The 27,976-nt window shown below is 34.5% G+C and overlaps 4 protein-coding genes across 5 annotated transcripts; 2 read left to right on the forward strand and 2 right to left on the reverse strand.

Moving 5' to 3' along the window:
• Positions 1-8,896, reverse strand: LOC106178271 (dnaJ homolog subfamily C member 2). Its single transcript, XM_013561393.2, has 18 exons — positions 8,707-8,896; positions 8,007-8,194; positions 7,480-7,555; positions 6,660-6,758; positions 6,089-6,239; positions 5,783-5,866; positions 5,153-5,218; positions 4,867-4,958; positions 4,265-4,386; positions 3,951-4,019; positions 3,637-3,717; positions 3,317-3,405; positions 2,700-2,769; positions 2,112-2,284; positions 1,911-2,008; positions 1,523-1,639; positions 876-1,054; positions 1-508 (listed from the first exon to the last, which is right to left on the reverse strand). Exons 1-18 carry the CDS (start codon positions 8,759-8,761, stop codon positions 434-436), a joined length of 1,884 nt encoding a protein of 627 aa, XP_013416847.2. The 5' UTR covers positions 8,762-8,896; the 3' UTR covers positions 1-433.
• LOC106178270 (uncharacterized) lies at positions 8,882-14,494 on the forward strand. The gene is made up of 9 exons (XM_013561392.2): positions 8,882-8,969; positions 9,345-9,455; positions 9,825-9,965; positions 10,508-10,651; positions 10,987-11,141; positions 11,497-11,674; positions 11,903-12,061; positions 12,936-13,066; positions 13,438-14,494. Exons 1-9 carry the CDS (start codon positions 8,940-8,942, stop codon positions 13,517-13,519), a joined length of 1,131 nt encoding a protein of 376 aa, XP_013416846.2. The 5' UTR covers positions 8,882-8,939; the 3' UTR covers positions 13,520-14,494.
• On the reverse strand, positions 14,492-24,240 carry LOC106178247 (protein cereblon). The gene is made up of 9 exons (XM_013561363.2): positions 24,116-24,240; positions 23,115-23,395; positions 22,485-22,690; positions 22,031-22,198; positions 21,618-21,810; positions 21,127-21,192; positions 20,557-20,757; positions 16,909-17,102; positions 14,492-16,696 (listed from the first exon to the last, which is right to left on the reverse strand). Exons 1-9 carry the CDS (start codon positions 24,177-24,179, stop codon positions 16,525-16,527), a joined length of 1,545 nt encoding a protein of 514 aa, XP_013416817.2. The 5' UTR covers positions 24,180-24,240; the 3' UTR covers positions 14,492-16,524.
• Positions 24,234-27,737, forward strand: LOC106178245 (uncharacterized). Of its 2 annotated transcripts, none has more exons than XM_087014925.1 (4): positions 24,234-24,387; positions 24,701-24,946; positions 26,078-26,566; positions 26,934-27,737. In XM_087014925.1, the coding sequence occupies exons 2-4, from the start codon at positions 24,718-24,720 to the stop codon at positions 27,002-27,004; spliced, it is 789 nt and encodes a 262-aa protein (XP_086871051.1). In that variant the 5' UTR covers positions 24,234-24,387; positions 24,701-24,717; the 3' UTR covers positions 27,005-27,737. The 2 variants fall into 2 exon arrangements, with proteins under 2 accessions (XP_086871051.1, XP_013416814.2); XM_013561360.2 differs by having other exon boundaries at positions 24,251-24,402.
• Positions 27,738-27,976: the final 239 nt, after the last annotated feature.

The raw sequence follows: 27,976 nt of genomic DNA on the forward strand, positions 1-27,976 counted from the left end.
TTGTGTTCAATCAATTGTGTTTATTCAATACAATAACCTGATTCAGAAACCACAGGGAGGAAAAACAATTGATTTTTGATTTCACTTGGCAATGTATTACAAGGATATATATAAATACAAATCCATAACAATAATATATTTGGATCCAATGTATTAGAAAGATTAGATATGACCAACCCTACTTATCACTTATTCGGTTAAAAAATGGGGGTCCCAGGTCATATTATGATCTAAAACTTCCTGACAACTCAACACATTATCAAGTTGAACACCATCTGAGCTGGAGCAAGACCATGAAAGCAAGTCCACCTAAACTGTAACTTTCCTAAAATATACTTTAGCTTGCCATCATTTCTGACGGCTATTGTTTCAGTATTCTCTGTTAAGTTTTGCACCACTGTATTATTTTAATTAGTTACAAACAAACAGTTTGTCATGTTTTCTTTGCTGCCTTGGCATCTGCTGCGGCCTGTGCAGCTTTCTTGGCTTTCACCATCTCAGCCAGCTCCTGGAAAAATAAGAGGAAACTTGCTTTAAGCCCTATTCAGTGAGTTACAATAACTGAAATAAAATGACTACTGGCAGTTAAGCATTCCCTAGTTTTACCCTACTTTTGCATAATTTTTCAAAATGAAGATAAATTAAGGTTTGAATCTGTGATTTGCATTTGAGTGACTACTACTCCATGGCTTTCATACTCCTTAACTTAATGTTAAGGAGATTTCGCAACAGTATTCTTGACAACAGAATGCTTATTATTTTCACAGCAAAACGAAGTGTTTAAGTATTTACTCTAAAAATTATGAATCTGGTTGAGCTTTTGAAACATTTCTTAACCCCAAATGTTGATAATATTATAATTGCACTATTTTTACCTTGTATCTTTTCATGCAATCCTTCTTACTTCTGGTGGCTATCGTTTCTGCTATTCTATCCCAGCGGTCTTTCACGCTTGCAGGGAATGTTTTTAGGGCTTGCTCCAGTAACTTCTGCTCTTCTGTTGTCCATGGAGCAGGGTTGGAGCCTGTCTGGGCCACCTGTTGTTCTCCTACAGCTGGAGGAATGAAAATGAAATGAAAGTGTAAGCAACAGTGTTGCAATCAATCATCCTGTGGGTGCTTTTCGTATGAAATTGTATTATAATTCTTGATCGCTGAAATACATATTAATACTCCACTTACATTAAAATACCATATTAGGTTTTTATATTAATAAGATACACCACAGTTTTCATTTATATAATGATTGCTCACAAAAAAATATGATCAAGTTAGTGTCTGCTTTGATAATGTTCATTAAACATTCTTGGTACTCATAACAATATTCAAAACAAAGATGCAGAAAATCACACGAAATCATTCAACTTTCTTATTTAAAATTAAATTTCAACAGAGTGTTGTCATTTCTTGCTGGCATTAGCATCATTAAGTTATCAAAAACTTTCCATATATATATATATATATATATATATATATATATATAAGCATTACATGTATCTACTTTCAGACAAGACCACACTTACATTCTACCCTTTCTGAAGGCTTATCTCCTACTTTTGCATTTTTCTTCTGTTCTTTTTCTTTCTGCAAGATCTCAAAGGCTTTCTCATTGACTAGTTGCTTCTGACTTTCATCCATTACTGGAAATTTTAAGTTGTGAAAACAAGAGATCAATGAATTCAATATTTAGTAAAGGCCCAATCTGGAAGAAGCATTATTCTTAAAACCATTCTATTTAAGGATCAGATGGCAAAGTCAGGCACAAAAAATGCTTCAACAAATTTTCTTATAATGCTCAGATGTGCAGCACTCTTCATTCTCTGCAAGTCTCAGGCCATCATCGAAATATTAATACATCTATCATATCCAAATACACTTGTGTCTTTGTAACATATTTTCTGCATTACTGACCATTCTTCTGCAAGGCTTTGGCTTGTCCTAGGACTTCCTTGGGGGTCCTGTTGCTGCCCTCTACATGTTGGTTGATGTAGTTTGCTATCACCTCCCACCTGATTGATATAAGGTGAAGTTTTATAAAAATGATGACAGTCAAAGTCACTTTATTTAGAAAATAAATGTAATGTGTTTCTGTACAGATTAACAATACCTTACCTTTGTTTAGTTCCAGCAGGAAAGAGATTCACAGCCTTAATAAGTATCTGAGTTTCTTCATCACTCCACTGCTTGGCTCTGGCGCCTGCAGACCCGCCTCCACTGTTCTGTTTCTTGGTAGCTTCAAGCAGCTTCTGTTTTTCTGCTTCTCTTTTATCGTCCAGTTCTTTCACCTGAACATGGTATCAAATAATTCTTTAGGGTTTTGTTTATGCACTGTAATTGAAACACTGATTGATAAACAACATTTAATTTAGAACTGTGTCATTTGAAAAATACTACCAGCTAAAATATCATAAATCAAATCTCTGGTCTCAAATCTAATGTAAAACAGACAAGTTGATCCCTGCTGCATCTGATGTATAGTAACTAAGTTTCTAGGATTGCACATACTTTTTAATGACTTGTCTTATGTCTAAAAACATTTTCCTTTTTGCAAAATGGTAGTGATATTGGCAAAAAGGACAAAATCGCTTCTTAAAGCACCAAATAAATATTAAATTAATTCTGTTCAACTTTCATGAATTTGCTGAAACAAATTTTATATAATAATTTCATTCATCTATCTGTCACTATTTTTTAACTTGCCTCAGCTGTGAAAGCCTGTGATGCCCTCTCTTTGTCCCCAGATGTGAGAGCCTCATTCAACGACTGTAAACTAGAAAAAAAAAAAACAAAAAAACAAGCACAAATCAAGTTTCTAAAATATTAGGGCATGGTCACTAGATTTCTTTACGTTAAAGAACAGGAGACAAACAATCTTCTTGCTTTTAATGTTTGCCACAGTAGCAGGTGAAAATGACTAGCAGGCACTACCAGTATCAGCTTGCCTGTGGTGCAGGGGATCATGAGATAACTTTATTCCTACATTCAGGTGATACCAAAAATATTCTGAAAACATTGAGTAAACTGTTCTCACCTCACTAAGCACTTACCACATGGAAGGTGGGTAATACTCATTATTGTGAGTGATAATTCTGAGCAACACCCATGCAAAAGTTTGGGTGGTATGTAAGGGAAATTGATTCAGGGTTGAAAAGTTCCATGAAGACCAGGCTTAAATCATAACACTGGCTGATCTTATTGAGGATAAAAGGGTTTTCATCTTAAACATCTAACTAAATGCAGTTCTAAACTATGTCACTTGTGTGTCATTCAAAATAATCAGTTTCAAAATTCCACACTTAAACAGAAATATTACTTACCTTGTTAAAGATAGCATATCTGCCAATTTTTCAACATCAGCCATGTTCTTTACACGCTCTGCCTCATCAGCAGCAAAGTAATCAAACTCCTGAAAAGTGCACACAGTGAGATAAAATTTTTATTATTGTTGTTATCAAAACCAAACAAATTACAGTTTATGAGATAAAATATCAGTTAATGTAAAGAATAGCATTGATGATATCTTAACTCATCAAAGTACACGACACCTTATTGTACAATGCAAGGGCAAGATTAAATATCAGAGTTAAAGGACTGAGAGTGTCAAATACACAAATGAAAAACTAACAAATAAATCAACCTTTATGATTGTCCTTAATGTTTTTCTTTCCTTCTTTAAAATCTTTTTCATTGCTTCCTTTTCCTTCTTGGCAGCTGCAGCCTAAAAAAGTGGAAAGAAAAAATTGTATGAATGCCTTGAATATGTCAATTTCACACACAAATCAATTGCTTTAATTGTTAAATATAAAGTCTGGAAAGTTGGGATGCACTTTGCATAAAGACTATAAGATAATGTATAAAAGGAAATCTATTATAACAGTAAATCTCCTGTAAAAGTAATATATACATACAGATAAATCATAGTTACTTATACAATTTAGAAAAACATCCAACCTGAGCTTTTGCTTCCTCTTCTTCTTTCTCTTTTTGTTTTCTCTCGGCTTCTAACTCCTCTTCTTTTTTCTGTTAAATGGTAAAATATTTTTCAGAGCATTCTGAACAGAATTGAAAATGAACAGTAAATGGGAACATTCTTACCTTTCTCTGTTAAACTCTATTGCTATAATCATGTATGACTATGATTTTAAATTTTGTTTTAAAGATCCTACTTATATTTTCAAATTCTCAGAACACACAAGAATTGTATATATATTTAGTAAAGATGAAAAGCAAGACAATACAGTAGCAAATTATTTAATTATATCTACCCTTTTCTCTTCCTCTGCTTTTTGCCTTGCAGCTTCTTGCTTTGCACGTTTCTGTGCAAGCTTCTTCTCTTTTTCTTCATCTTTAAACCTCTGTATTCTTGGATCACAGGCATATGCATTGTCTTTTTATTAAAAAAGAAAAATAAGTTTAAAAATATCAAATTTGAAATTTATTTGGAAAAAATATTATAATAATATTTGTGACAACAGATTAAAATTACATGAGATGTCCCACTGAAATATAAATCACAAACAGCATAAATGTGAAGATAAGATTGGCATAGGAATTTTCAGTCAGAATTTTAAAGTTACTTAAACTGAATCTTAAAAACTTGATGAAGTATAGAATGACATGATTAAATAATATGTATGTTTTGTTCACAATGAACATGGGTTTTTATTGGTTTTCTTTATCATGATACTTAAAAATGCTTTCTGTATCATTACAATTTTCAACACCTTGTGTGGTAAAAAACTAAGTTTGTGTAAATTACTTGCAGTAATAATGCTGCAAATCAAAGTATTAAACTAAATAAAAATGTTGTGAAAAAATTATCAATATATTAAAATATAGGAGGAAATTAAAATGTCAGACATCTCACCTACTAACAGTCGTATCCTTGTCACCTCTTCCTTTTTTCTTTTGGCACGGGCAGCTTTGTTTTGTCTCTCAATCCACTTTCTTTCTTCACGACTGAAATATAAATGCTTCTAAAATTATCTCCATTGAACAGATAAAAAAAAATCTTTTTAAATATTGCCAAAAAAAAATTTTGGTTGGAAAAAATACTTTTCCCAAAAGTATTATTCCCAAAATATCAGATTCTACAATTTCAAAATATTATCATTAATTTGGCTATAATCATTACATAGTAACAGTATACTCACTCTTGGCCCTTCTCCTTTTCTTCTTCATCTAGGTAAGAATACTCTCTCCAAGAATCAAAGTCATACCTAAAAAGTACAGAATAATACAAATGGCAAAAAATGCCCCATTCCATTAAACTTTCCAAATTTGTCAGCACCTTACTGGGTTGGCTGGCTATTAATTTCATAAGTGGAATTAAAACTGTACTGACAGTGGTCTACAAGCAAATTATCTGACACACACCTTTGAACTGAACAAAAATTATATTAAAGTTTAAAGATATTGCATTCACATCATATGACTGTTATTTGAAGGTTATTTTTGGTTTGAATTTTTCTGAAATAAAATTTCTAAACTGGATACATCACAAATGTATCTGTAATACAAGCCAATCTTTTGTCTGTTTGTTTATATCACATTCATACCATTTTAACAACAATACAACCACATAAATTACAAGTACATTACACAACATTTTGTGAAAGAACTTGTTCACAACAAAGTGACCTAAACCATAAATACTCTCTACATTCTTCAATTATGATTTTTAAATTCTAGGGAATAATGGGGATACCAATGTAATTTGGCCACTTGTTTACGTGAAGTGGTTTGTGAGCCCAGCCCAAAACAGTGGGAATACATGTACCTACCAAAATGCATAGAAGTCATTAACTTCATCAAAAGATGAATCAATGTCTCCTAACTGTGGAACAGGCTTCTTCTTATTTGACCACCTATGTGAAAAATTGAAAGGTAAAAACCTATCTGTCAGCATTCAAGGCAGAAAATCAGGATGTTATTTTTACAGTTAGAATGAACTTCTGCTTATTCATTACAAACATTCAACTGTTGGCATTTTTTAAACTTAAAAAACTTACCAAACACATGGAAAGAAATATAACAAGTTTTCACCTCTTTTCACTCAATTCTCCAAAATAAATATCCTAATAATTTACCTGGCATTAGCTTCAAATACAGGTCTGAAAACTTCAAAGAATTCTTCTTTGTCTTTGTTATCTGATGACACTTCCGGTACATCATCATCAAACTGAGGGTCTACGCTGTCATAAGATCTACGCTTGACACGGTTTCCCAGAATTTCATAGGCTGAAGTAATGATATAAACTTATCTTGTTGTTGATACTAAAGAACAAGAAAACTACAAAGAAAAAAATGTTTAACAGAAAAGACTCTTCAATTGTTTCAATGATAGTTTGAGAGTCTTCAAATGTGTTTCAGTAGAAGTTTTTTATAGACTTCCCTACTTTTCAGGATCAGGAATCATAAAGGGTAGTGAACAGTAAAAACTTGCCAATTAAGACAACAAAATTCATCAGGGCTTTTGCCAGCAGTTAGTGAGTACTATTTATTTGACAATTTTAATTGTGATTCTTGCACCAAACCGGTCGTCACATGACTAAGCACAGGAAAATGTAAGTGTATAAATAGTCAGTGGGAATAGAAAATTAATACAGACAAACTCACAATTAATTGATATCTTTTCCATGTCCGTGATAAGCTCCTTACCTCTAGTTATACATGTGAAATAGTCATCATCTCCCTCTTTCACATTCTCCCCTCTGGCTTTTCTCTTGTCAGGGTGATGCTTTAGGACCTTCTTCTTGTCTGGTAAGCAGCAAACACAACAAGAACACAGAATAATGCAATAACTTAACACTAAATATTTATTGAATTTGGAGTGGACAAAATGAATAAATAACTTTATTTTTAAACATTGGCAATATTTAAAGAATTTGATTAGAATTTTTTAAACTCTTGGGTCTGGGTAGAATGCACATTTTTGTGACTGTTTTAACATAACTAATCTTAAAAACATAATTCTTTTTTTTTTTAAAGTGGGACATTTGAAAATTTCAAGAAATTAAAAATCAAAAATTTAGTATATGTACTTTATCATATCCTGGTGTAATTTCAAGAGTGTAGTGCTCATAAACAATCAGGTTTTAAATGCACCAATCTGTAATATAATATTTCTGTGCTGTTTTTTTAGACAATACAAGAATGAAGCCCTGCTTTGTATGCTGGTGTAATTTCACGAGTGTAGTGCTCATAAACAATCAGGTTTTAAATGCACCAATATGTAATATAATATTTCTGTGCTGTTTTTTAGACAATACAAGAATGAAGCCCTGCTTTCAACTATAATGTAACGATTGAAGGTCTCAGATGAGGCCAAAAACTTTGGCCAGTTATTGTGAAGACTTTGTCTACAACTTGCTTAGTGCATGGTTTCATTTCAGCAATAAAATCTTTTTTCTTTTCTAAAAAAAAAAAAATCATGTTAACACAACCCTGAGTAAGCTACTAAATGGTTCATATCACTTACATGCTCTTTTTATTTGCTCCTCTGTGGCTTTATATCTCTCATTTTTTAAACCAAGAACAGCATAATGGTCTTGTTGCTGGAAAAAAATACTTTCCGATAACAGTATGAATTTAAAATGAAATAATACTATCTGTGAGATTAAACATTCAATGTTTACAACTTTTGAAAAATTTTAATGCATAGGTAAGCAGCCCAAATCATATGCCTACCCATCATATTTAAATAGGATCAAGTAAATCTTACTTGTGTCACAAAAACAACCATATCATCAACCTTAAGATTGAAAATACAAGGAGTTTGATGGCTGGTCACACAGAAAACATCACTACTTGCATATATGTCATTGCAAATGGTGAAAAACATATTTAAGATATTCAAATTCATTTAATAGAAAATATCCAGTCTATCTCTGTGTCTCAACATTAGGAACAGCTTCTTCAGTGACATATCATTTTGTCATCTGGTAATGTGAATTGTAAGTAAATATTTACATTTTCAGTTTATGTAGTTGTCAATGTGATTTATACCTTCCACTCTTTAGGGTCCAGTCCCTTCAACATAAGCTCATCCTCTTCATCTGTGGAGGCATCGCTGATATTTTCCTCAGAGGAGGAAGATGTCAATGTTGTGTGTGACAGACTCTGTTTATTTCTTCTCCTCAAGCAGTAGGCCTCAAACCATCTTCCTACTGGCTCTATGGACACCATTTGCAGGGCTGGAAAAGAAACACATACATGTTAAGCAACAGACTGTCTAGTGGCTGAAGCAATGATTAAAAAAATTGAATTGTGTAAATAATGTAAATTGTAAAAGTTGCTTCTTTTTTCATTTTACATAAATTTGATTTCAAAGTGACAATGTGCAGGAATGACAGTAAAAGGAAATGAGCTAAGAATTCAATCCCATCCTTCTCCAAATTTTTAAAACTTTGTTCCTCTCCAAGAACTAAGATCAGGCTTTCCCCACAGAAACATGAAGTTCCTACCTAAATTATTATGAAAGTTAGTATAAAAGTATGTAAATTGTATATTGTAAATTTTAGTGCACATTACTTGGCATATATAGAAAACATACTGATGTATTCAATATAAACACAAATAAAGCCTGTGCCACGTTTTGCTAAGCTTCAGATTTTTAAGTGATAATAAAGTGTGGTGGAAATTGAAAGATGGTCATTTAGGTCCAGGCAAGAGCTGGACTGTAGCTAAAATAAAAACTGCATCTCACGTGAAATTTTAGCGACCACCATGCTTCTGTCCTCTTCGGCTGGTGGGCTATCCATTTTCGTCACACACTTGTATCCAGTTGGGGTCTTCACTACAATTTTAAGTTATTTCTAATTACATCTCAACAATGTTGCTCTCACATGTTTGCCGGAAACAGTGACCTATATTCTTCTTACCCACATTGCATTGCGACTCTTGTATCCTTTCTAAAGCGAGGCTAGTGAAATTTTGGTGATGGCTGGAAAGGAGGAAGCGCACAAAACAGTAAATATCACAGCTAAATTGCTTATACATTTTTGGTTAAAGGTCTTTGCTATCATATTCAGTATGTGGATTTCACGGTAGACACATTAATAAGATACCACAGTATCAATGACACTTAAGATTTAAAAAGGGTGAATGGTTGAATTTTTCTGTCACCTTAAAATGAAAGTGAAACTCATCAGAAGCTGCTTAATTAATTGTGAAACATGCATAAAATGTTCATTATTTAACTTAACAATCTAGTACTAGTAGAAGTAGCTAACTGGCATGTAATAGAAATAAAACTATTATTTCAGACATGTCAGTTTTATGACCATCATTTATCTTATTTTTGTGATGTCAAATAAGACTAGCTGAAAAAATTTCTTCATTTAGAGCCTCTGTGGACCAGTGCTGGATCATATCTATGGGACGATCTATGGAAATTGCATTGGAGATGCCATTGGTTTACTAACAGAATTCATGTGCCGGAGAATGGCTAAACAGGTGATTTAATAAACGGCATGTTCATGAAATTTTCACAAAAAAATCATATCAATGATATAGAACTGGTTAGAAGATCACATACCATTCTAGAATGCTGCCTCCTACCCTGATTTGAAATAACAGGCAGTTGTTGACTTTGATGTCCATACCATGATAACATTTATAATACAAATTATTGTAATAATTCTTATAGGCAGTACTATAATATTGCAATTGTCATCAAAATTTGATAGGACATTAAATGTTCATCGTATGATATATCAGAAAGAACTGACTTCTCTTTGTTAAAATACATACATATGTTGTTAAGTTTATGAAAAACACTATAAGCATTGTATACAGATTATAAAAATCCCTGTTTTATTTTAGAACTATGGAAAGGCAAAAGTTCTAGAGTACAACCTGAAAGTGCCAGATATGCATAGAAGCCGCTGGGAAGAAGGAGATTGGACTGATGACTCTGACCAGATGATACTGATAATGCAGTCTCTCATTGAACACAATGGAGTGGTAAATGATCATTTTTATTTTGACAAATAAAATTCAGTTACATTTTGTCAAACCTGTGATAAATGAAAAAAGTTGTGCAATTTTGCCACGCTTAGCTCAGAGGCTATCAATCAGTGCTTTGTTCTTGAGCATTGCCAGTTGAAATCAATGTAAGTGGAAGCACTAGTGGAAGTACTAGTACTATGGCTCCAAGATCGGTTACAGAGGGGTGAATTTCACCATTTTCTGTCGCAATTTTTTCAGCTTCATTATCTGGAAGTATTTGGAAGAATGTGTCAGGATTGATGACTGATCCCCTCTGACCCTGTTAAAATATGTATCTTAAATGCCATCGAAAGTCATCAACTTTTACTTTGTTCATGAAAGCATTATTAAAATGCATTCCTTCTCTGCTATAAATTGTTTTAATTTTTTTATTGTTGCAATATTCATGTCACTGTAAAGTGTCATGCTAGGTATAATTTACCCAGCTTTTAGATGTTTGTTACATTTTATGTTACAGTGTATTTATGGTTAACATTTATATCTTTCTGTGTTTCCAGGTAAAAGAATGTGACTTTGCTTCCAAGATGATATTTTGGATGAAAAACGGGTTTCCAGAGCTTGGGGATCATGGTGGCATGGGTATAGGAGCCACAACACATGCTGTCTTGTCTAACAGAGATTTCTTGACAGATCCCCATAAAGTAAATGCAGTTTGGAAATGAATCCTTTATTTTTGCTTTGTGTTCTCAGTTTCTTGTTCTTGAGTCACTTCTGTCATGACAATACTTGTAGAACAGTACAGAATACAAATGAGAGCCTGAAAACACCTGATTTATTCTGATAAATTGAAACTTGCTCAGTGGTTTTGTTTCAGGTGTACCTTAGTGAAAAAAGGAATAATACTAATTACTAACGTTCATTGTAATGAGTGTAATTGAATGAGACTGAACTGACAATGCCTTTTCACCAAGTGTCTTTAACACCCACTGATTTATAATAAGTGAAGTTGTAGAGTAGTGGACAATGGTCATTTCAGGCTGCACACCATGCATGGGAAAAGTTTAACCGCAGGGCTGCTCCTAATGGTGGAGTAATGAGGACATCAATACTGGGGATTTATCAGTTTGATAACATAGAAAAAGTTATTGAAAATACCTTGAAAATTTGCAAAGTGACTCATGCAGATCCCAGGTACATGCTGGTGTAATGAAATATATTTTAACACTATTTTATATGTTAAAATTGCATTTTAGTAGAGTATGTTATTTTTGATAGATGTGCTCATCAAAATATTTTCAGGCACTACCCTCACAGTTTGCACTGTACAGAGTACATTGTGAGATACTGTTACTGTAGCAGCAGCTTATGGTTATGTTAAAGTGTTTCAGTAATTTTTTTCCAATAATTAAAAATATCTCTTGCAATATCTCCTTAGTATTTGCAAATATAGTCTACATTTGGAATTTTGTATAAGATTTTCTGTTTCATTTGTTGTTACTTGTAATTGTCCCCAGACCTGTGCCTTTGCATTTTTTTTCATTTTAAGGTGTTTAGCATCATGTGTGGCTGTAACCACTGCAATAGCCATGATGCTACAGAGACAAGAAAAACACTTTGATGCAAAGAAAGGAAAATTTAAAATTGACACAATAATTCAAGACTCTTATACTTATGCTAAAGAACAACTCCCACCATTGAGTGAAGATGAGAGCGTTCAACAAGCTGTAAGTTGAGTGTATGTAATTTCATACAATATTTGCAGTTCTTAATAAATGCCATTGACTTCTGGCAAGTGACTTCTGGCAAATTATATTTTAATTAACTTACTACTATGTCATTTCATACAATATATATATAGAGTGCTATATTATTCAGTTTGTGTAAATTAGAAAAATTTGATTTCTGAAAACTCTTCCTGACAAATTTTATTTTTTGAAAATTCACCATTTCAGCACACAGAACTGAAGGAGCACATGTTTGCTAAAGACTTGAAAAGCCTTGTATTAGATGAGCCAGATAAGATAGGATACACCTATAAATGTCTAGGAGCTGGCTTCTGGGCACTTCAGCAAAAGGACTTTAGAAAGGCTCTCTCAAGTCTGGTGATGGAGGTAATCTTTATTGATGTTACTGTAACAGCACTAATCAGGGGTGGATCTAAAGATATTTTCTGACTGCCTTCTCCATTGTCTTCATTGATCCACCCTCTATTTTTGACTTTCTTCTGACAAAAAAATTAGATGCCTGTTGATGTAAACTCAAAAATTCTGACCGTCTTCTGGAAGACCTAAGAGTCAGCTTCTGTCCACCCCTGAATATGCCTTCATAAATTAGATAATGATTGAATTTTGGTACTTTATGAGAGCATTTACATCAAGAAGATCATTCATTGAGAGACTATTAAAGGATTACACGGACTTCCTTTCATGTAGGTCCGCCATATTTAGGTCTCGGCCTTGCTAGACCTCGGCTCTTCTCAATGTGAATGCTTTCTGTGCAGCATGTACTAGTACATACATCAGTAGTCATGATCAGATCTCAGCATACAGAGTGGCATCCTTGCTCTAACTTTCAATTTCCATATTACATTTTAGAGGTATCATTCACAAATATGTGTTTTTACATTACCATTTCAAAATATACTACCTTATTTATCTGCCAATCCAGAAAAAACTATGGATTATGATACTCAGTATTGTGGATTTTAACTAAGTATGAATAACTGTATTGTAGTGATAAAAAGTACTGCAAAAACACACACACATACTCACACACACACACACACACACACACACACACTGAAAGTCCAGTATTGTACCATTAGAGTGAACTTGTGATAGTAAATAACACATTTTGGTTTGTTTCCAGTCTAAATGTGTGACTGTGTGTGTGATTGTGTGTATGAGCATGATCAAGTCTATATGCTCGCATATACCTGTGGAAACATAATGTTGAATTTTCTGACGCATTTCCCCACATCTTCAGGGTGGAGATGCAGACACCAATGGGGCAGTAGCAGGAGCACTCCTGGGGTGCAAACTAGGGGCAAAGGAGCTGCCAGAATCCTGGAGAGACAAACTGAAACATAAGGAATGGCTTGATAATATTATAAAGAAGTAAGATTATTTCTTGTGTATCATACCAGTATGTTTGCACATTTATCAGTTCTGCTGACTGTACTATAGCAGTTAATAATCATTTATTATAATTACTATCATCTCTTGTAAAATTGTAGGCTTCATGGTCCTATTCCATCTTACTGTGCCATGCTCTCTGTTGTACACCAAGGATTGTGGTGTATTTGTGGTATAACAGGGAGTATACCCACAGAAAATCTGCATAAAGCTTTACTGTTCATGGTCTAGAATTAATTGTAGGTATAACATGCCTGATCACATGCATCACAGCCATGTTATCACAACCAGGTTTATAACTTTGATTTTAAAGTTTTAGATGCAATTTAATTGTAATTTTTGTTTACTTATAGGTTTCTAGAACTAATGGAACAGAGACATGATCCTGCACTCAAAGAAACTAAAGATTCTTCAGAACCTACACAGTCTGTTTAGTACCTACAGTACATGTGCTGTCTGGACCTAAGTTGTCAGAGGAGACCATGTTAATGTCCAATTTTGTCAGACTACCTATAGTTTATGTCTGTTTCAATATCATCTTCACTTGTGCAATCCTGTTACCTGATGGGTTTATGAATGGGGAAATATGAAATCAAATTAAGTCTTTCCCAATTTAAAGTTGTATGGCTCATATTAATTTGTTTATTTCATTTTCATTAATATCATTATTTATTTATTGATACAAAATGAAAATTTCAAATGGTTTATAGCAACCAAATTTGAAAATTTGGCTTTTTTTCTGGGGGAGGGGGGGGCATTGTTGATTAAAGATAATCAAACAGTCATTGCTCAATATAATCAAAACCAGCTTTTGAAACAAATGTATTGCTTAACCCTGGTTGTGCACCTGAATTACATTTTGGGACCAGTTTTTAAATTAGTAAAATATTCTGTATGTGAAAAATTAAAATTTTGCATTGCTGCTAATTTGCATGCAAGAACATCTTTAGTTTGCAGGAAAAATGTATACTCTTGTAAATTTGTAAGAGTTGGTGGCAGGTGTGATATTTTGCTAAGGGAGATTTTATGTATTATGGAAACTGGAGGCTAGTAGTCTCATCTTCAAAAACATGAAAACAGCAAGACATATGACAACTTGCTGTTGTTGTACAGGGTAGATAATTGAAAGGTCTAGTAAGTTTCAGTATATTGTTCTTAAAACTGTAAATGGCTTGACACTTTTCATTTAGAGTAAGTTTTAGATTTTAAATTAATTGTAAGTTTTGTCAGGTATTGCGCCTATTCATTCTCTATTTATCAATGGTGCATTGATAGGGATTTTTGTGTAAATGTTTTTATTCAATTTTAAGTTTTTAAATTAGTTACTAAGTTGTAAATTTTGTGTGCAGTTATAATTTTACTATAGATAGAAATATACCTTGAAAAATAATTAAAAAATATCTGTGGTTATAGCTGTATTTCCTTTATTTTTCCTTTCCACCATCTTAATACCATGAAGTGTATGGTGTATAATAAGCAACATTTTGACGGGGTCTGAAAAAAAACATGAAATCCTTTGAGTTATTTATACATAAGATTGAGTGTCTTGTTCAACAAGACCTGCAAAGGTTCTATATTAGCACTTTAACAAAATTTTTAAAAGATCCAGTTTTCTAGCATGTTTTAAATACTTGCTTAACAGCAAATCACTTTTACATACACCAGACTAGTCTAGCAATTCATGGTTTAAAGTATTCATGTACTTTTTCAATGATGACAAAATCTGTTCTCAGTAAATAGTGTATGTGTCTGGATCTAACTGTTATGCTGTTTGTTAAAAAAGACAATTTATACATACTATCTGAACTCGATGGGAAGCGTACACTATTTCGATTTTGAAAACATTCCCCTTTCCTTTTTTGAACACCATGGTGTCTTTAAGTCATGTCACTTGCTTTGTATAAAATGAAATTGTCACCTGTGTGGCACAATTGATTGCAACTTCACTGGTCAGGAGATAAAAACGAAAGCAATATGTGAATTGTCATATTCAGCAGTCCTTCAAGCTTAAACTACTGTAACAGTAATATCACATTTAGCAGTCCTTAAAATGCTAATATCAAGGGGTTTGAATTCCAAGCCAAAAGCTACATTGCGTACATAGATAATTCTTGTAAGTGTCATTTTAACAGAAAATTCACTAAAATAATAAGTGCGAGGAGTAACTACACATTTTGGCTTTCTTCATCGCAAATGTGCCCATAAACTGTAGTGCAGATGCTGAGCTTACTCATGCCCCCACATTATTGAGAGAACTAAATCTAGGAATACAGACAATTTGTAAAAAGTGATAATGGTAGAAAATTATTGAAAACCTACAAAAAGTATGCTCTGCATACCAGTATATGTGAGGAAGATATTGAACAAAAACATAAATGTACTGACCCTTTAACAGATAATCACTGACAAAGGTTTGGCACCTTTATATTCAATAACTTAACAATACTCACAACCAAAAGAGCACAGGGATGATAAACAAACTTGCAGGTTCAATGGTCAAGGCTAAAAACAATATTGGAAGTGTTATTGCAATTTTGAAATGACATGGTTAAGTTAAGCCTGGTTTGATTCACCTTTCCTGCTAGGATTCTACATAAAATGAAAACATGATGTATAAAACAGAACTTTCTGAAATGCTCAACCTGAGTATCTCTGAACTCATTCTCAAGGTGACTCAGTAACTAATACGTAACTATCCAGGTTTTGTATTATTAAAGGATAATAAAAAGCATTATTGTCATATCAATCTGCTAAAGTCCTTCAATATGACCTCCTCAATTAGCCACAAAGATATACAATTATTTTGTCCTTTCAAACACCATCCAATCATGCCATATACTAGCTGGGACACTGCACAAAATGAACATATGGGCGTATTCCCAGAGCTTTTAGATCGATCTATCCCCGCAGGGAGTCTCACTAGATAACTGTCAGATAATTTGGCTTAAATGTCCGTCACGCCTACTACAAGCTGTAAGGGGGTCATTAACTTTTGTGCCCGCTCGGCTGACAGCTATTTAGCGTGAAACCCCAGGTAGTTAGGTCGATCTAAAGTAGATCGATCTAATCTCTGGGAATGGGGTCTATGTTTTGTCATTTAGTTTTGTTATAGACAAATAGATAAAATTTTCAACCAAATTAGACATCACCATCTGGCAAAAGTTATATACTCCAAACCAAATCAATTGGCTATATCAATCATTAAATGGAAATACTGCTGAAGCACAATCTGATCAGTCGGACCTACAAGTCTGGATCAAGTGGTTTGCCTTCTGTCCAATCCCTGCCTGCCACAGAAATTAAATAGTTACTCTTCTGAATATTATGAGCCAATGACTCAAATTCTGCCTTTCATCCACAACCATGTCAGTCACTATAGACGCTCCTTTTAGACCACTGACCCTTGACCAATCACTGACCAATCATTTGAGGCATTTTCCTTAGACCATTGGCTCCCAAGCGGTCTGTCCTTCTTCCAGCTCCAGGCCTGGTACTATGGAGGCCCGAGTAAGACCCCAGAACTTGCTAGGCTGCAGGTTCTTCTTTACTGCGTTAAACCTCCAGCCTAGATGACTGCCACACTGGTGGCAATTGATTATAGTCCAAGCATAGCTGAAAGCCAAACAATAAAACATTAATAATAATAATAAATTATCAAATATCATGAGAATTGTAAGACTTGAACTGATTTTCAGCAAACACTGAAAAGATTACGTTTAACAGAGTGACATAGTTTTAATATGTTTGACGTAGAATTCATGACTTGCGGGGCATTATGGATATTACGCCTCTAATTACTAGTACATATCTGTCCCAATACATACCCTGGGAACCAACTATTCTCTGTCTCAGGTCTCCCCACATGGTGGAGACCTCTGGCCCTGTACACGGTTAACGTCTCATGAACATAACCACCTGGGTTCACGTACGCTGCCATGGGACCTTCGGCCGCCATCACAAATACATCTTTCTTGTCTGCTATGTGGTGCTCACAGTCCTTACACTGCAGAACTGTGCACTGGAAGGTAAGGTAGAAGAAATTATAGTCAAAGACCATGTTGCTCAAACTCTGGAGTGAGTAGTGAGAAAAGGATTATCAGAGTCAGTAAAATCTATTAATAAACAAATGTTCAATTTCTGTATTTTAATGATGGTCTTAAAAGTATCTGGTTAGAAAAAAAATTATAGAATCATATACTTTCATGATTAACTAGAGGATCAGAGAGGCGATACCGCCTCCGAATATTGTACCACCAGCTGGGGTAAGCGCGATCGTATAGACCCCCACACACACAAAAAAGGGACACCACCACCAGTCTTGTGCTTGACAAGCTGTAAAAAATGCAATCAACAAGAATTCTCAAAATATGCAAAAAAAAAATATAACTAAAAATGGTACAATCAAAGTTCAGTTCATAGTAAGGTAGGTCAAAGGTCAATTTCAAAACACAGTAAATTTCCAGTATATGACTTCCTATTCAAGTTCAATAGCAACTATGGACCTATCTCTGCCAGTTTTGGAGATAAAAGGGAACCAAAATTTGTAAACTTCAATTCATGATAAAAAGTAGGTCAAACATAAATTTCAAGGTCACACTTAGTTTGCCAGTATATGACTTCCTATTCAAATTCAATAGTAACTATGGGCGTATCTTATCAGTTTTGGAAATAAAAGGGAACCAAAATTTGCAAAGTTAAGTTCATGGTTAAAAGTAGGTCAAAGGTCAATTTTAAGGTCACAGTAAATTGCCGCTAATGACTTCATATTCAAGTTCAATAGTAACTATGGACCTATCTCTAGTTTTGGAGATAAAAGGGAACGAAAATTTGCAAAGTTCAATTCCTGATGAAAAGTAGATCAAAGGTCAATTTCAAGGTCACATTTATATTGCCAGTATATGACTTCCTATTCAAGTTCAATAGTAACTATGGACCTATCTCTACCAGTTTTGGAGATAAAAGGGAACCAAAATTTGTAAACTTCATATCATGATGAAAAGTAGGTCAAAGGTCAATTTCAAGGTCACACTTAGATTGCCTCGCATGACTTTCTATTCAAATTCAATAGTAACTATGGGCGTATCTCTGCCAGTCTTGAAAATAAAAGTATTAAAAAGTTGCAAAGTTCAGTTTATGGTGTAAAGTAGGTCAAAAGTCAATTTCAAGGTCACATTTAGATTGCCAATATATGACTTCCTATTCAAGTTCAATAGTAACTATGAACCTATCTCTGCCGGTTTTGGAGATAAAAGGAAACCAAAATTTGTAAACTTCATATCATGATGAAAAGTAGGTCAAAGGTCAATTTCAAGGTCACAGTAAATTGCCTCGTATGACTTTCTATTCAAATTCAATAGTAACTATGGGCGTATCTCTGCCAGTTTTGAAAATAAAAGCATTAAAAAGTTGCAAAGTTCAGTTTATGGTGTAAAGTAGGTCAAAGGTCAATTTCAAGGTCACATTTATATTTCCAGTATATGACTTCCTATTCAAGTTCAATAGTAACTATGGACCTATCTCTGCTAGTTTTGGAGATAAAAGGGAACAAAATTTGCAAAGTTCAGATCATGGTTATAAGTAGGTCAAAGGTCAATTTCAAGGTCACAGTAAATTGCCTCGTATGACTTTCTATTCAAGTTCAATAGTAACCATAGACCTATCTCTGCCAGTTTTGGAGATAAAAGGGAACAATATTTGCAAAGTTCAGTTTATGGTGTAAAGTAGGTCAAAGGTCAATTTCAAGGTCACATTTAGATTGCCAGTATATGACTTCCTATTCAAGATCAATAGTAACTATGGACCTATCTCTGCCAATTTTGGAGATAAAAGGGAACCAAAATTTGCAAAATTCAATTCATGATGAAAAGTAGGTCAAAGGTCAATTTCAAGGTCACATTTATATTGCCAGTATATGACTTCCTATTCAAGTTCAATAGTAACTATGGACCTATCTCTACCAGTTTTGGAGATAAAAGGGAACCAAAATTTGTAAACTTCATATCATGATGAAAAGTAGGTCAAAGGTCAATTTCAAGGTCACATTTAGATTGCCAGTATATGACTTCCTATTCAAGTTCAATAGTAACTATGGACCTATCTCTGCCAGTTTTGGAGATAAAAGGGAACCAAAATTTGCAAAGTTCAATTCATGATGAAAAGTAGGTCAAAGGTCAATTTCAAGGTCACACTTAGATTGCCAGTATAATTATGATTTCCTATTCAAGTTCAATAGTAACCATGGACCTATCTCTGCCAATTTTGGAGATATAAGGGACTAAATGTTATAATTTTGGAGTTACAATAATGTGCCATAAATTTCGTACAGAAAAAATTAATTAAAATAAAGAAAAGGTCATTTTGGCCAAAATTCTTGAAATGGGAGGTGCTCTGAAGTTCCAGATGTTCAAATGTGATGAAATAATGTCATTTGTGATCACAGGTTGTCTGCCTCGCCAAGCCTTATGTTTTATTTTTCGGGAGTTCAAAATTTATTATCCATTACCGTACTGCACATTTTGCTTTCACCACCAATATGTACTTTTTGATACAGCGTAACTCGAAAACCGTATGGAATACAAAAAAACGGAGACCACTTCCAGTGTTGGGCTTTACATGCTCTACAAAATGCAAAAAAGAATGGGTCTCTAGCACTAACGGTTCCCGAATTAGAGACAGTTTTCAGTTTCGGTATCTTATGGCCGCTACTCCCGTGAAAATGCACCGATTGACCCCAAATTCACAGAGATGAAAGATGACCCAAAGGGTAACACTTTCCAGTAATATTATTGGTTAAGTCTGTGTAGTGTCTGAAAAACAGCGCAAAAAAAAATTTTTTTGTAAAAAATTTCATTTTTTTGAAAATTTTGGCCCGTTTGACCTTGAAATAAAGGTCAAAGGTCAAATCCAAGGGCATATTTGAAATCTACACATATGATTTTGGAAAGCCGTCTGTACAAATTTTTCCCATAATTCCTTCCGTAGGGTAGATAATTAGCATTTAATTTTGCCATTTTTGGACAAGGGTGCATTGCAATGAGTGCCACACCTAGACCCCAATACCGACAAAGCCCAAATTTTACGTGGAACGAGTTGAGATTATAGGTGACCTAAATCCAAGAGATGGGTACGCAGGCCCTAGTAGTCTAGGAGGAGAAGCGGTAACGGTGACTTGGCGGCGGAGCCGCAGGGGCCGGCGGAGCCGCAGGAGCCGGCAGAACATACAGGTCGGGACTAAAACCATGTGTACCGCCAGCGCCTACGCTGGTGGTACAATAAAGAGCAATTACACAAGTAACCTACATTTAATTAAATTTATTAAATCCACTCTCATTTCCTTCTTTTAGTCATCTTCAAAATGCCATGCCTTACAGGTAGAATACACACAATGCCATTTGGTCTCTTTAAAAAGGAAAGACTTTTCTACTGTCATTACACATGTCAAAAGACAAGACAAAACTATTTTACCAACATACCTTTTGTAAAATATTCAGTTCACTCCTGAGCCTCTGTACTGCGCTATCCTTTCTCAGTATACGGAGTCTCATCTCGTCACTAATGGGCAGGTTTCCCAAAACCCAATAGGAAAACTCGACGGGATCTTTGGGCATCTTGTCTGTCGTCAGGGTCCTGTTCCAGCTCTGCAACTCACTGCGGACTTTATGCATTAACAAATCCTGCAACAAAAACAAAATGGCATATTTCAATAAATAGAATAAACGAGGACACTGTGCTCAAAGCTGCTGCTTGGATCTCCGAGGTTTTTGCATATTAATATATATCTTTTAGTTTCAGATGTTCCATGCCAAGATTTTCTTCCACTAAACTTGAACATAGGTTTTACTTTCAAACTGATCTCACTAAATTTGTAAAATGTAGGATAATTTAAAAACCTTTCCTTGGTGAGGTTTAATTCTCTACACTACTTCTAGCCTAGCCAATTTAAATGAGGTTAATTGTAAAACTTAAAAGCAACAACTGTGCTTTTAAAAGAGGACACTTTTAGTTGAGTTACAATTATATTCAAACTACAAAGAATCACTCACTGGATCATACAGTCTATACACCCACGGTGGCCACCAGGTCAAGTATGCACAAGAATGCCTCCCTACCTAGAAAACATGTCAAATTATTTTGATATAGTCTATTATTTAATGACATTTGAAATGTCAGATAGCTTTTCAGCTGATATGTCTGTTTTTATTCTTAAAATAGAGTGGGCACTGAAGGAGGAAATTACAATCATTAAAAGAAATAAATGTGGCACCTTCTGAAAGCAAAACTTGCATTTCAAAGATGAAACTGTATTCTCTGCTTTTCCAAATGTAAAAAAAATGTATATGTTTAATTAAGATAATTATAATAATGCAAGTTCAACATAGTCATGAACAGCTTTTTTTATTAAAGAAAGTGAAATCAAAATAGTTAACATTTAAATGCCTAGAAAAAACAAAAACAGATATAACCTGGCTAGAAATTAAACCATTTCCCTAAGACAAAACCATAACAGCAAGATCCCAGTTCCAGAAACACATACCTCCCTTTTCATCTTCCTCTGTGTCTGACGAGTGACAGCTTCGGGCATCCCATAATTATCATACACCTCACTGGTCTCAGAGTCCCAGAGAGTAGGACACCTGCAGAACTTTGTGTGAGATGGAGGCCTGGCGCCCTCTAGTGCCTCTGGGAGATACCTCTCTGGGAGAATACGCACCTTGGCCATGCTGATGCTGTTGATAGGAGAAAAGAAAAGAAAAGGAAATGTTGTTATAATAAAGAAGGATGATATTTCTTTTTAAATAGGAAACATTTTCAAGAAGAAATCATCCCACTTCATGTAATTTTTGGCACCAAGAGATATCAAATAATTTATTTTTCAGTATAAATACAGTAATTATTGATGTTTTTTTAATCTATATTATTTACCATTAAGTCTTAAAAGACACATACCCATCTGTTCGTCTTTGTGTTTCCTGTATCTGAAACCTCTGCCTTCCCATTGCTTTCACTCTCATAGTCCTGATGCCACTGCCATCATCTAGCTCATCTTTCATGTACAGCACCTCAGCTGTGGTGCCCAGTGTAGCTAGAGTGGGCTGGAGCCGGTCTGCTGCATAACTAGTGTGAAGAGAGAATTTGCTAATTTTAATTAAATACCAATTCATTGCTCTGGTTTGATGTGCAGTGTTACTTAAATAAAGAGACAGTTTCACACACACATGCACGCACGCATGCATGCACACACAACATATATTACATGTTAAATATAATAGTTATAAGATGAAGAAGCAAAAGTTGGCAGTGTAAGTATTATCTTTATTAAGTGTCGCATAATGAAATCAATGTCTATTTGTCATACTGTACAATAGAGAAAATTCCACACCATGCTAGCCTATCACACTACCTTGAAGTGACTAGGCCAAATGTCTTATCTCCATCATGGACAATCCTTCTCATCATGGACACAGTAGATGGATGGAACAGGTGAAGTGGCAGCATCTGACCAGGTACTAAAACCACACCTGGCAAGGTGAGAATAGGCAGGGTATGCAGACTGTCATCTTCATGAACTGTGCGACCTCTGACCTCTTCAAGGTCATTGCCAAGGTACTTGAAAACAGTGACAATGTTATGGTAGATTTTGTGAAAGAATTATGGTTTGTAGTACAGTAGGTTAAAAATTGTTTATGATCAAAGCATTGGAAATTGCTTAAAAATCAATTCCTGAGACTCTTTGATATATATTCCAGGATTTTCACAAGCTAGCCACACCAAATGACCACACTGATTCACATGAGATTTGCAAGATAAACATACTTCAGGTGTACACATCTTAGGTCTAACCTTGGGAGCTTGCAGAATAGTAACTGGAACTGGAACAATCAAAGCAGCTCAGATATGTAATGTCAGTAATTTATCCACACCATTTTGTAATGTATATTAGAGTAATATAAAATGTATCACAAAAAAAATTAAGAAATTAAGAAGATAGAAACACTTTTTATACAGAAATAAATGTAATTTCTAAACTTACTGAGTGAGTTCCAGGTAGAGAAGAATCAAAATTGATATCTTCAGGTCGAGGTGGTTGTCGCTCAGGCCTCCTATATCGCCTCCATAGACGAAACCTTCCTGACCTTGGCCTTTCTTCTTCTTGTCCTGCGTGCGCTTCAACTGCTGGTGCTACTTCTACTTGACCTTCATCACCATCTGCCTGACCTTCACCATCGGCTAGATGACCTTCACCTTCATGCCCTTCACCTTGACCTTGCTCCATTGGCTCAGTTCCTGATTCCTCACCTTCTGTGTCATTTTCTGGAAGGGCAAATGCAGAAATATAAATTTAATTTATAAGCATAACAGTACAAAAGAAAATGCCAAATTTTTTTCAAATATGCCATCCAGTTCTAGACTTTGGATTTGTTAGAGTAAATATAACGGCAAAAAATATTCACAGCGGAATCACTCCATTCTACAGTATATACAATTTTCCATTATTACAGTACAGTACATTAATGCAAAACTGAGGATTTTGGTATTTTTATCAAATTCTAAGACAGTGACTTCAAGCACCTTGACCATTTCCTGCTTTTTTTTCAGTTGAGTTCAAAATCATGGAAATGACACACCAACTCAATCAATACTACTGCAGCTAGATCAGTGTTACATATCTGTGTCTGTTATTGTCATATACCACTTTCATTTCTGCCGGTTTCTGAGTACAATTAATATCTACCAGTTCATTTCACACCAGTATAATAGTTATAAGAATGCCTTTGCGTCAAAACCAGGGTCATAACACTTGAATCCTGAGTTGCACGTAAAGACACATTTAACCTGGAACCGCCCAACTTTGAGGACCAAAAAAACGCGAGCCTGTTTCACTTGTCTTGACACATGCAGCAGTAATTTGCTAGTACTCGTACATTCGGTATTTGCGTACTCCCATTCAACTTCTTTCACAACTAGAAAAGACCACATAAAATCACGCAGAAAATGTTTGTTTTCAGAATAAACTGCATCATCATTGCTAACCTGAGCTGTCATTCCCCTCTCCGTGGATGTTGTGACCCAGCAAAGGCAAAATATCATCCTCCATGCTTCATGTTTACCAGGGTGCATGTCGGGTAATTTGGTCATGTGACACAAATTGACCAATCAAAGGAAGCACCGTGTACTAAGCAATAACTTCCGCTTTCACAATAACTAAGTTTAAGTCGTGATCTGTCATCATCTCCGCATTTTGAAGCGATACACAGGGAAGAGAGAAAACTTCAAACAAAAGTTTGGACATATCGGAGTGAAAGGTACGGAAGGAACTGGTCAGTGTTTTCTTTTAAAGTTTACACAACAGTTGATGTTTCTTTACCGGCTGTGATGTGATGGAATGTCTGTTTGCTACTACTAGTACAACACATGGCAACGAAGAAAAAAGACTGGCGAAATTTGTGACGACTCATATTGTTGAATGTTTTTCTACTGTAATGTTAATTTTTGTGAAATTTAGAAAGAAACACAGCTTCATCGCTTTTAGAAGCCACATTTAAGTGAAAATTGAAGAAGAAAATTCAAATAATGTTTAAATATCATTGTATATTCTACTGTATCTTGATTTCACAGGTCTTCCCCAGCACACAATGCAGTGTGCCCGCTTACTGCTGCTATCAGCAGTATATACAGTCTGCCAACTGGGCTTGGTTTTGGCTGCTGCTAGGGACTACTATGAAATCCTGGGAGTGAAGAAGGGCTGCTCTGACAGAGACATCAAGAGGGCGTTCAGGAAACTGGCACTTAAATATCACCCTGATAAAGTGGAAAAGGACAAGAAGGCGGAGGCTGAGAAAAAATTTGTGGAAATTGCGAAAGGTAATTTTTATGATTCTTAAATATATTTAATTACACCTTCTGCTCCATATATTAAACACTGAAACTAGAAAATGACCCCCCACTACTGCCTTGCATACCAGTATTCTCCCTGTGAGGAATTTCTGAAATGTAAAGATTTAAATGCAACAGAGAGAGAGAGAGTTGGTGAATATATGTTATTACCTTTCATTTTTCTGATAGAAATGCTTCTGTAATGTCTCACATATATTCCACAGGTTACTTTTCTTGTGAAAAATACAAATCCCAACCAAGCTTCCTTTCATATTTTCTACAGGAAAAACTCAACATTTGAAACTCTAACAGTATTTATTATTCAGTGCTTGCATTTGTGTTCAAATAAATAGGATGATAGTCTTTTTTAGTGTCTTTTCTGTTGTTTGCAGGCACTGGTATACATGTGTGCATTATTCTTACATGCTGGTTTGCTTTTAGTATAATGATGTACAGTTAATAAATTATTCATGAGTCATGAGAAGTGTGCAGCTAAAGTTGTCAAGGAAATAATGAGCACCTGCACACAATAATTTTAATATATACCTGTGTAAAGTAGAATCATTGCCGGTGTGTACTAAAACTATGTACTGGTATAATTATCTTGATATTAGATGCTTAAAAAAGGAAAATTGCTTATTATGGCCATTTTTTTTCCAAATATAAAGATGTCTTTAAAATATTTAATGTCATATACAATATTACGAGGAAAAAAATAATCCAAACGCTGCAGTAATGCTGTTTAAAACCATTTTATTTTGTGGCAAGTTGATTTTCAATTTAATTAACTACTGGTTTGTAAATAACTTAAATTTAGACTTTGTTGAAGTACTAGTATGTATTTTATGAAAATTTATTCAGCTTGGCCTTTTCAGTTGGTAATTGCAAAGTGTTGTCATGAATAACACTTTTAATGAAAGGTTACTATCAAGATAACTTCACATCATTTGAATACTAGTACATCATGGTTAGATATTATCAAAAATGTTAAAATTTGTGAAGTTTTAAGGAAATGATTTTCTGATTAAGTGCTAACAGTTGATTTGTGAGATGTAAGACTGCATGTTTTTGATAAACAAGTATAATTTTTATTTGAGGACTTTACATCTTTTCTTTTAGCCTACGAAGTGCTCTCAGATGCCGACAAGCGTAAGAAATATGACCAGTTTGGCCATGCAGCATTTGAAAACAATGGCGGAAATGGTGGCAATGGTTTCCATGGAGGATTTGACTTCAACTTTGATGACTTCTTTAAAGGATTTGATGCACATTTTCACTCACACCAAGGTGGGCACCACCACCATCACAACCAAAACGGTGGCCCCCACACTTTTAATTTCAACTTTGGTGATCATAGTGGATTCTTTGACTTTGATGACATATTTAGTGACTGGGATGACGATTTTCATCAGCAGCAGCATCAACAATTTCATCATCATCATCATCATCATCAGCATCCTCAGCATCACCACCACCACCAAGGGTTTAACGGAGGAGAGAGTATGTTTGGAAATGGTTTTGATATGTTTGACGATGATATGTTTTTTGATAATGGTCCCAGCCACCAGCACCATCATACACATACTCAGAGGACTATGCATTCACAAGGTATTAAATAATTATGGGAATAATTCACAATTGCTTGATTTTGTCCTTGTGTGAGTGTGGTACATGTAAGAGTGTGTGATGCTGTATGTTCTTGTGTGAAGGACACAAAATGAGAAGCCTGTTGAAGTAATTGGTTAAATGTTAACTTGCAGAAAACAACAATATTGTATAATTGTTAAATCCATGTACAATTGAAATGTGGGGAAATTTCCTTTTTTTTCCAAAACGGTTGATGGAAATATGATGGAAATTGAAATTTCATCTTAGATGGTCAATAATTTTAAATAACTTTAATAATGAATTGATAATTCATATTAGCCTTTTTATACAGTTTTATTTATAATTATTTCATTATCATTGTTTACAGGTGGCCAAACATGTAGAACTGTTACAAAAAGAGTGGGCAATATGGTAACAACACATACAGTTTGCTCTTAACCCTGGCAGAGTTGGTGATATGGTAACAACCCACAGCTCTTAGCCTTGGCAGTATGGCAGAGTACAGAACAACACATACGGTTTGCTCTTAACCCTGGCGGTATGGCAGCTACATTAGAAAACTAACAGTCCACCTACTTTTGCTATTTGTAGATAAAATAACCTGGGAGGACATCTAGGATTACTATTACTATTACTATTTCCATGTTTGGGTTTGACAATTTCATCTTTTCATGAGAACATTTATCACCACACTGCAGAATTTGCTTGGATATATTTAGGTGGGGTTTCTCCATATTGCACATTGAGGCTTTTTTAAGAGCCAGTATAGTTCCTATTTGCTTAACTGATGTTCTTAGCAAATGAAGTTGCTCAGTTGTTTGCCCAGAATGCTCATTTTATCCAGGAATGTTTTCAAATTCTGTAATTAAACAAAGAAGTTCTTAATTACTGCTCTGTAGGAACCCAATTTGAAAATACATCACTCTTGTCATCTGGTGCCTGCAATTTATCTGTGATTTCAATCTTAAATACTTTACATATAAGTATGTGTAGAAGAACAAAGTTCATAAGGTTAGAGTTAGTGTTCTGCAGTTCTATACTACACAAACACCTGGTTGTTTTCCTTTATGTTTGAGTGTTAAAGTTGGAGGGGATGGTGATAATAATTTATTATTGTTTATCTAACTCCCACTGATTCATATATAAATAAAATGATGAGTGCACAATGTTAGTTTGTCTTTGAAATCATTACTAGTATATAGTGATATTGATATATGGACATGTTTTCACTTTTTTCTCTTGTTAAGTTGTGAATTCACTCCTTTCTGTATGTCTCTTTGCTAGAGATAATTGGTTCACAGCAGAGAGTCATTGTTCCACATTTTTATATAATAATCTGTTACTCATAGTAGATTTTATTATAAATTTAAAAAAAGATTGTCATGAGGAAATAAAATATATGATACATAA

The sequence above is a fragment of the Lingula anatina genome, chromosome 6 (genome assembly GCF_051362555.1).
Source record: "Lingula anatina isolate TDL-2025a chromosome 6, LinAna3.0, whole genome shotgun sequence".
NCBI lineage: Eukaryota > Metazoa > Brachiopoda > Lingulata > Lingulida > Lingulidae > Lingula > Lingula anatina.